The 10281-nt window shown below is 40.1% G+C and overlaps 1 protein-coding gene across 1 annotated transcript in view; it reads right to left on the bottom strand.

The window, feature by feature from the left end:
• Window positions 1-916: 916 nt before the first annotated feature.
• The window catches only part of LOC118742490, a 50681-nt gene continuing 41316 nt past the window's right edge, over window positions 917-10281 (bottom strand). Inside the window, exons 2-4 of the mRNA XM_036474609.1 lie at window positions 7632-8032; window positions 5427-7487; window positions 917-2047 (exon numbers count right to left, since the gene is read on the bottom strand). Coding sequence (XP_036330502.1) covers window positions 1463-2047; window positions 5427-7487; window positions 7632-7985 — 3000 coding nt within the window. The 5' untranslated portion in view covers window positions 7986-8032 and the 3' untranslated portion in view covers window positions 917-1462. The remainder of the gene's footprint in view (window positions 2048-5426; window positions 7488-7631; window positions 8033-10281) is intronic.

Raw genomic sequence — 10281 nt, 5'->3', positions numbered from 1 at the left:
TTTGAATGTCCTTTCGACTTTAAACTTATTTTTATTTAAACAAATTTTTGGCACACAACTGACTATGTTAAATTTTGAACTTTTGTCACTTAATGCAGACATGATTCTTTACACACTTAGGCTAGGGTGATCCTTAAAATAAACATCATAAATAATAAAATTCATTTTTTTTTTAATCACAAAAAATCGACAAAATGTTGACTTTCACCAGCTATAATTCAACGCGGTTATGAATATTTATCAATAAGTTGCAACAATATGTCAAATTTATCAGATCTCAAGTCAAAATTTTTTTCCATCTTTGCGATTTTTAAACAAATTTAAAATTTTTCTAACCCAATTTTTTCTTAAGTTTTAAAATTTCCGTGGCTGTCTTTATTTTAGAAAGGAAAAAAGGCGTTCACGTAAAAGATCTGGGTGTTGTTATGTTAAGGACCACCCTCACATGTTTAATTTATATAATTTTTTTTTAAGTTTTTTATTACCGAATGTCATGACATAATTTTTAAAACTATGCAGAATTCTTTAACGCGTACATATGTATGTGCATGCATATACATATATTAGGTCAGGTCTATTTGTTTGAGAGATCTTTTCGACTATGCGCGTATATCACATAACGATGCTATGTGTAATTCTAAGTAAATTTTCCGAAGGATTCATGTGACTAAAATCAATTTGGAGTTTGCCAAATTGCGGAAATAGGTTTCTTAGCATTTTGCTGTAGTGTCGTAAAGAAGTGTTTCATTTTTGTATAAAAAAATCCTCTAAGAGGCGTTTTTGGTATGAGGAATCCATTTCTACACTTATATTATTCATAAAATTTCCACCTGAGGCCGCAATGTGAAAATTTTCACATTTTCTTCGGAACTTATTTTCGCAATTTGGCTAAGTCCAAATAGATTTTTGACCCATGGTTTCTTCGGAAAATTTTCTTAGAATTACACGTAGATTCGTCCTATGGTATACGCGCATGGTAAAGAAAAATTACCCGCCCTAATATACTTATACATATATATGTATGCATGTACATATGTACCTATAAAAATAAAATACATAAAATATATGATTTTCTTATTACAAATAATAGGCTTTGCACACATTTTTACATAGCAAAAATGGCAAAGCCACCCAAAATAAAGTACGAAAATCTTCCAAACCCAGCAGCTTTTCAATTGTAATTTTCAATTCGTTTTTTGAATGCAGCTCTCGATGCCGTCACGTGCTAATTGTCACCACTACAACTATGTATGTACGTACGTTACCAGCAGCTGCTCCAACCTTTACGACACCAAATCGATGCTACGCGCACGATTGCCTCGATAATATATACAAGTTATATGTATGTGTGCCCTCTAGCCGGCAACCCAGTATAGCCGGCAAATAGAATAATTCGGTGCCACAACAGCCTAAAGCGCCTTAACGCGTACCAAACTACGACAACTCTGTTGCATGCAGCCACTCAGACGAAACTCTCCTGTCGCGTCAAATTGAATTTAAAATTGCCTGCGCTGCTGTTGCCGCTGCCAACACGACCTCGCACAGCACCACCACCATCGCCAGCAGTGGCACTCGTACTAACCACAGTAGACTCAGCGTCAGCGTTGCTAATCTCCTTATCTCTAACCAGCGTCGTCGTTGACATCCCAGTTATATTGGCCTGCTCCTGTCTTTGGGCCTGCAGCAATTGGCGTGCCAAAAACGAAATATCTCTGCTGTGGCTGCCATCCAAAGACCAGTGTTCGCCACCTGCGCTACCACTACCGCCGCCACCGATGAGCACTGCCTGCCGGAAGAAGGCAGGCACACCGCGATGCTGCTCCAACAGTTCAATGCCCAGACTGGACTCGTGCACCAAATGTGTCAACGTATGCAGAATAGCTTTGATGGTGCGCCGCTGTGCGTCGCTCTCCGCTCGCGAATTGTAGCTTTTGTAGAACTCCGTTTGGTATGCGGACGTGATGAAATTTATGATGCTGCCATTGGCCAAGTGACTGTGGCACTTCTTGTTCACTGACATATTGTGTAACATTGCAACGATTTGCTCCTGAAAAATAGTTAAAAAAAAATATAAATCAAAATGAAAATGCTGTATTTGTATAAGGTAATGTGCTAAGTGATAAGGAAGCTTAAGAAAAGTTGACTGAATACTCGCTGGGCAGAGCGAATTAGGCTGCACCGCAAAAAAAAAATAAAAATAAAAAATCCGTTTTAGGCGCAAAGCAAACTAAAGATTCAAGAAAAATTGCCTTACAAATGCGGAAATAAATTTTATGAACTCATGCCAGACTTGGCAACCGGAAGAATGGCCGTCGTCAACAAACTGCTTACTTGCCCACCCGCGCCGTCTAACAGCGTTTCAACGCCTACGCCACGCTTAAGCATTTTGTCGTTTGGAGGCCTGACACGCGCGCACAGCAGCTCATTTCGATTGCCTTTTGCCTGCCTCTCCCTCTCTCTCTCTCTCTTTTTGCTTCAACTATATTTGCGGTTGTTTTCTTTGCCCAATAGCCACTTTAATATACAGTTTGAGAAAATGTTATTTGAAAAGCTTTCAATAAAATTAGAAATTGCATTTTTAGTAGCGACTGACAAGTGATTTATGTGCTTGGCTCCCCTGCCGCCTGCCGCCTGCCGCCTGCCGCCTACACAGTAATCCAGCTGCCGATGCGGCATATACACGTAGTAGTACGTAGGTATGTATGTATATACGTAGGTTCTCAATCAGCTCAGTAGTTCATTCATCAGTTCAATGTCCCCCGGTCGGCTTAGTCGATTCAGTCATGCGAACTACGATTTTCAAATTTTTTTCTTCTTGCTACATATTTCTCATTTAAATTGCTTTTATTTTCATCATCATCATCATCCGCTTCGCTTTCATTCACATTTCGTACACATTTGTCGCTGTGCTCAGCCTAAATGGACGAAGTGGCTTTTCTACACTTACAGACATTCTAATAGGAAATTGATTTCAAAGACATGCATGCTCATTTTTATTTATTTACATGCATATATGTACATACATACATATGCTTGTTTAGATTCTATTGCCTAATATTAATGCATGACGACATGTCCTGTTGAATTCCGTGTTGAAGTGCGTCACTTGAAATGGGAAAAGTTTTCGTATAGTGATGACAAATATCTGGCTACTTTTCCCCCCATTAAGGACAAGAAAAAATTTGTTTTGCACAAAAAGAGTGATGGGCTTAATATGCTGACCACTTTAGAACTTGATGAATAGCGCAAAATTTAACCTTTTTCATGCATTCTACAAAGGAAGTGCTGGACAAGAAAAAGATTGAAATGGAAAGTATATTTTAAGTGGGCCGTACTTGTAATTGTAGGGTGCGTTCAGAAATGCATCAAGCCAAAGCATCAGCCTCTTTTATTTCTAAACTGTAATTGATAAAAATGTCAAATATGCGCAACTGCGGTTAGAAGCCGAATTGGAACTTAGCTGCGTAAATAAGACATTTCCATCACTTATAGTTTAGAAATAAAAGATACTGATGCTTTGGCTTGATGCATTTCTGAACGCACCCAAAGTTAGTATCATCCTTAGAAGAAATTTAATAAACGAAATTGTATACTCAGCTCTGATTAAGTGTACTTCTACATACACACAGAGGAGCGGTGTTGTGCTGAAGTTGACATGTTGCAGACTCTCGATGAAGACCATAATCGCTCGCCGAAGTGTACGATTCTTTGACCTAAGATATGTGAATATCTCCTCCAGGAATTCATCCGGCAGCATACAGCATTTGCAGTTCGCAGCTGTAGAAAGTCCATTCTTTCCAAGGTGTTATCTAAACTTGCAGTGGTGCCCTGTCATGTTGACTGTGAGAGTTCTCTAGAGGAAGTTTTAAATTTCCTAGACTGCTGTTCTACCTTTGTCATTCGTTACTGTGCTGTAGGCTGAGAATCCTCCTACTTACATACTTAGCAGCCCTAGTGTGTATCCTTTTGATATACTACTGAGGGGATGTTCAGTCCTGTTCAGGCTGTAATGGCTACCACATTTTACGAGAGCGTCTGCTCTTTCGTTGGTAACAAAACCCTCATATCACTGTAGCCATCAAAGCCTGACCCTGTTCTGCATACTTGATTGGTTTAGTATAGTTTTGCTTTTCATCGTAAGCCTTGATGTACAAAGGGGCATTACTTTTCAAAGGAAGCCCTCTTCTCGCCAAAATCTTAAAGTTTTAAAATTTTAATAAGTAAAGTACTTTTTAATGCCGAGTGGTGTTTTTCACGATTCAAAATGGCGGATCCAATATAGCGGCTAATTTTAAAAAATTCATTGTGTCCAGTGTTAATTATCAAAATTGGCGACCCCTAAAACCCTCGAGTGACAAGTTCCCGAGTTATCTGAGAAAGTTTTGAAAAATTATCCGCCATGTTTGGTTCCATTTTGAAATTTAAAAAACTGCCGACTAGCAAATTTAATAATTTTTTAAAAATTAGCCACCATATTGAATTTTTAAAAACGTCAATCGGTATAAAAAAGTTAATATTTTTATTAAAATTTTAAAGCCTTTTCCTTTTTTATTTACCTAAACCAAATTTGTCAAGAAGGGAGCTTGCGTGCACCCTCTACGAGATGATAACTTCGGTGGCATTTTCCCGGTGAACTTGATGATGGGATCGCTAAGAAATGATTTGAAAATCACTCTATGCTCTTGAAGGTCTCCACTCTTTATGCTTCCTCAGTCGCTAATTCGCAAAGCGCGCCAGGAACCCACGTCTACACGTTTAAGTTTTAGGCTGCCAGACAGCTTCCAGCAAAGACCCTCCACTGGCACTTTTGTCAAATTACGATTCATCCATCTAAAAGTTTACCGATGCCTTCTATCTGGTTATGGCTCCCGTCCACTCCAGTCTCTAGCCTCGCAGTAGTCCGTATTTTGAGGGATAAAGTCGAAGGCACCAAGGATACTCGAGCTAAACTAAGTAAAGTGCCTTACATACGATCTCGATTGTCACTATTTCAAGCATGCCGTTAAGTACCAGAATGCGCTTGGTTTGAAGATCTTCACTGCTTGTTATGAGGGTCCACTGTACCCACTTCCGGCTTTTGTGGCCTTCTGTCTTCGTTACAGGTCAAATTGCCCTTGAGTGAGATCATAAAGGGTATCAAGAAATTTACTCTCTCTAAACATACAAGTCCACATAGGCAACCACTCAGCAACCTCTACTCCCAGCTTTCAAACTTTGGTTCAATTTGGGTGTGTCAAATAAGAAGAGATCTCAAACTGATTTCAAACTGAATTTTGAGCCCTTTTAGAGATGCCAGAAACAAAACCCGCTTACCTAAATAAATTTTTCTGCTAAGAATAATACTTTGTTTTTACACCTATAAGAAGCTATGACGGAATCCCCGTACTTACATATATACAACGTTCTAAAACTCTTGTGCTACTTACATATAAAAATATTGATGTCTCCTCCCCTCGTCCCTGCACCACTGCTATCAGCTTAAATATCGCCTCATTCGACATTATCGAGTAGTGCGATGTCACCTCAATGCGACTGAGATTATTCAACGCTGCTGCGCATAGCAACAGCGTCTGCGCACAGTCGGTGCTCGTTATCAACTGTGTCAGTCCCTCGACAATAATCTCTGCACATGCCTTTAAACCGTCAACTCGATGCTCAGGCCCATGCCAGGCTGCGGTGATTTGTGTTAACAGCGAAACAGCTTCACGTCGCTCTAAATCTCGGCGTCTCAATTCACCTGACCGTTCTCTGCCCGGTACTTGCACGGTATCGCGCACGATCTCTATGCCACCGCAGGCGCCTAACTGCGCAATAGCCGCCGGTGAGCAACAAATTGTAGCCAACGCACGTAAGGCTAGCGCGCGCACCGAAGATAATTTATTCTCCAGACAAACGATGAGCAGAGCGCGTACAGCTTCGTTCTGCACAAAGGCATCTGTGAGTGAAGCGAAACCCTGGTAGTCGATATTCATCAAGGTGGCTATCATATTAATGTTGGCGCGCAGCATAAGATCACACTGACCCTGCTCTACGCTCTGCACTATAATGCGCACCATCTTCTGGAACACTTGCCGCACACTGATCAGCAAATAGCGCTTAAGCACTTGCACATCATCCAATAGCGATTCCAAATTGATGTAGTGCTGACGTTCGAGCGAGTATCGCGTATCTTTGGTGATTATGCGTATCTGCTCGATATTTTCCTCATATCGCTTGCGATCAACGCGCGACTCATTGAAAAAAACCGCGCGTCGTTCGAGTACCTGCGTAAACTCCGCCACATTCGCAACAAGCTGCTCAGCGCTGGATAGCGCTTCATGTAGCGTAGCTTCTTGCGCCCCTGATAGTATGCGTTCGACGCGCTCGAAATCTGATTGCATGCAGAGCGCGCGCTGTTGCAGCTGGCGTATCAGCTTGGCCACTGTGTTTGTGGTAATTGTCAAATTCTTGAAAGCTTCCTGTGCAATAGACTTGGTTTGTAGCGTTGACATTACTTCCTGCTCGTATGAATAACGCAAATCATAAAGCCAACGTTGCAGGTCACACATACGACCGTTCAGCAGCGGAGTTGTGTACTCCCGTGCCACCTGGCGGAGAGACATTTGGATCCACGAACGCGCATGTTCGCTTGGTGATGCTTTTGGCGTACTCGTGCTGGCCAAGTAACGCTGCTCATCTACTTTCAGCGGCGACATTGTCTTATCGAGTTCATCTAATTTGAGTGTGTTGTTGTTGGTGTCCTCACAGGAAGCACTGGTGATTTCACCACCGGCACCCAAAATCATAGTTTCATTGTTGTACGGCTTGGTAGTGGGAGATGTACAAGATACACCTAAATAGACCGTTTCATTGTTGTAGGCTGGCACAATGTGCAAACGAGTACGTGAACGATTACGCTCTGCTGATCGGTCAAGCTCATCAAACGAATTGCTTGTTACATCACTGCCAGCACCGCCTTCTTGGTCACTAATGTCAGTCTCTTCCAGAAGAGTGCGCCGTTTTGTGGGCGACAATGGCTTTGTTGGCTGGCGACTAATGCGACGTCGACGTTTCGGCTGCTGCTGCTGCGCCTGTTGTGGGGCGGCAACTGCTTGTCCGCCACACGTATTTGCATCATCAAAATTTAATTTCTTCGCAGCACTCACGGCCTCATTCATCAACGATTCAGCGGCAGTCAACTGTTTCGGCGAAACTTGCGTTGCAGCTTTTAAACCGCTGCCAGAAATGGCGGCATCCAGTGTTGCGGCTGTGGCAGGTGAACCGGAAAATGATATGCGACGGGATACGTTCACCAACGGTGAATAGAATTCTGACTTTCCAACTCGTCGAATAACTGTGGGTGGTGTCTCCACTGTCAGCGAACGTACGGAATTCGGTGAACCGACTACACTGCCGGTGGACTTTGAGCTGGGCGAGGCAGGTTTGGATGAACGACCACCAAGGCTGCGACCACTATGCGATTCATCATTGTCAGAGAAACCAGAGTCCTGCGAAGTGAATGAAAGGTATAAAGTGAGCAGTGTTTAGTAACAATGTATCTGCATAATTTTGAGCAAGAAATTTGTGCACTGAATGGCAAGACAATACTGGATTTGTTATCATTCCGCATATAACAATGTGATTTCACTCACCTGACTGCGCATACTACCGGGGCTATCACGTTTGCCCCACGATAACTTGGAGCTGTTGTGCTCATCGTCGACTTCCTGTATGCGCGATAAATTCCCCACATACGAGCGAATGCTGCCCGAATCGAGCGAATGGTAGCCGCCACTGTGGTTATTGTATTGGAAACGCTGCGCATTCAATTGCTGCTGTGTCTTCTGGGAAAACTGTGAACCGTAGTAGAAGCCGCCACTTGTAAAGCTAGTACCATTTGTTAAGGATGTAGCACCGCCAGCCGCTGAGGATAGTGATAAAGATGAGGGTAGTTGCTGGTTGTCGGAGCCCCACCACACTTTGCTATAACTGCGTTGAAAAGCCATATTTTGATTTGGTTTTTTTTTTTGGTAGAATACAGATTGATAGAACACTGTAAGTAAGCAAAGAGAATACAAGAATTTATAATTAATATTTCGTAAGAAATTTTAATGTAGGAAATTAAAATGAATAATTCATAAGTTACACTGTGCTTGGATTTCCAAATTTTTGACAAAGGTTATGATAGTTGACCTCAACTGATTGGCGCCCTCTTAATTCAATGGCGCCCACCGATTTGTCAGATTGGTTCCAGTTTTCGAGATAACCGTATTAGAAGTTTTCCCTCTGGGCCGCTGAGAGCTCATTTAGAAACAATTCAAAAATGTTGAAATAGAATACCGTTTAAATCTTAATATAGTTATAAACTATACGATGCAAAACCCCATTCGCAATACATTTTTATACCGTTCTTATTAATTTTTTTAATATCTCAGTAAGAAAGTAACCAGGGTATTGCCTTATATGTATCTGGGGGCGTTCCATACCAAAATGGACGCGGTTCACACTTCATGTGCTTGATTTTTTCAAAATTTTAGGGTTGATGGATAAAAAATAAGTTTCGTTCCTCAAATTTTCTGGATAAAACCTGTAAAACTGTCAAAAAGCAAAATTGCTCTCAGAGAAAGAGAGAAAAACCAAAAAGTACAGGAACGCATTTCGGGTAAAAACTGGTAAAACCGTCAAATACGCAGTGGACGCTATTTTTGGTTTACAGTTTGCAGTTTTTTCATCATTTGGCAATCTTCCAAATTTTGCTCAAATACACCAGCAAATTAACAAAAATTCTTACAAAACTTGATATTTCTTCGCAAGCATATATTTATTTAGGTCAAAATGCAGATGCACTTTTGTTTTTGCTTATTAAAATTTGAAATCATTTAAGCAGCTGATGGTTTGACACTTTACCAGATTTTTCCAGCAAAAATTCTTTGGGTTAAATCTTGCAACTTCTGACAAAGAGAGGACCGATTTTACTCTACCATTTTTCCCCTAATTTGCCAGAGAACCGCGTACGGGAACGCTTTCTGGTAAAATTCTGTAAATTCTTGCAACTTCTAATAAATATATATGAAGCTTGAGCTTGGTTAATACATTTCTAAAAACTTTACAGCACAAACACAAATCCATTTAATAGTTTTCCAAATATCTCGAGAACGGGACGAAGAAAAAATTAAAAAAAAAAAATTACACATACACACATCAAAAATTCTCTATGAAAAGAAATATCAAAAAATATTATAGGAAAAATTTTTCACATAAAAATTTTTTTATAAAAATAATTACTTTTTGAAAATATGCCATCTCAAAAAAAAATTTTAAACAATAGCAATGACAGCTCTGAGTATTGCGCAATATTTAAGTATAGTATTATGGGGTGCTCTCTACAATAATTTGAGTTATGAATTTTTTTTTACACCAAAGTTAAGTAAAATGAGTATATTACGAATTAAATTTTTTTTTTAATTTTTGAAAACTGTCTATCTGTTTTTAATATCATTCTGCAAGCCTGCAAATACATTAATTATTGAAATAGTAGTCGAAAATGTCGCCCTTTCCATAATTCCAGTCCCCTTAGTCGAAGATCAGCTGATTTGGTAAAAAGTCGGTTCAATAACGCACTATCTCAGCTGTCGTTTCAAAAACTCGGAGAAAAAAACTAATTTGTACTGGGTGGAGCGATCAAAATGGCTTTTATATTTTTTTCGGTTGATTTAAGTTTGACAAAAACTTTATTTTTGTTAGTTTTTCATCATTCCTCATCTTTTTCTCATATGTACATATGTACATAAATTTAATTAAAAAGTCATATGCCTGATGTACAAACATACATATAGGAATTCATATGCAGGCGTAGTGGAGTGCTGAGTGCATTTACAAATATGTACTATAATTCCACCTGAACGACTTCAAGTACATAAGTACTTGTTTGGTACATACATATGTACATACATACATAAATAGTATTGCACAAGTCGGGCGCCTACTTTTCCATTTTTCGTATTGCAACAGTTTTGCCGACACTTCACAAGGCACTCACTCAACTTTGATTCCATTTGAAGTGTTGCAGCTATACATAGCAACAGTTGGACTACCACCAGCTGTGCCAATTGAAGTTATTGGTCGTATTATGGTAAAAATTGGCATTTTATTGGTTTCCCCATTATCCAACGCGTCTCTTTGCTGGCTGATGAGGGGAGCGAAACGAAAAGGACGCGCGCACAAATTGAACTGCGGCTGGTCTTCTAGTGTGCGATATAACGGGTGATTTTTTTGAGGTTAGGATTTTCATGCATTAGTATT

This window comes from Rhagoletis pomonella, unplaced genomic scaffold, assembly GCF_013731165.1.
Source record: "Rhagoletis pomonella isolate Grant_MI unplaced genomic scaffold, Rhpom_1.0 Rhpom_scaffold_00007, whole genome shotgun sequence".
Lineage (NCBI taxonomy): Eukaryota > Metazoa > Arthropoda > Insecta > Diptera > Tephritidae > Rhagoletis > Rhagoletis pomonella.
The sequence above is the reverse complement of the archived record's forward strand: the minus strand, read 5'-3'. Positions and strand labels throughout refer to the sequence as shown.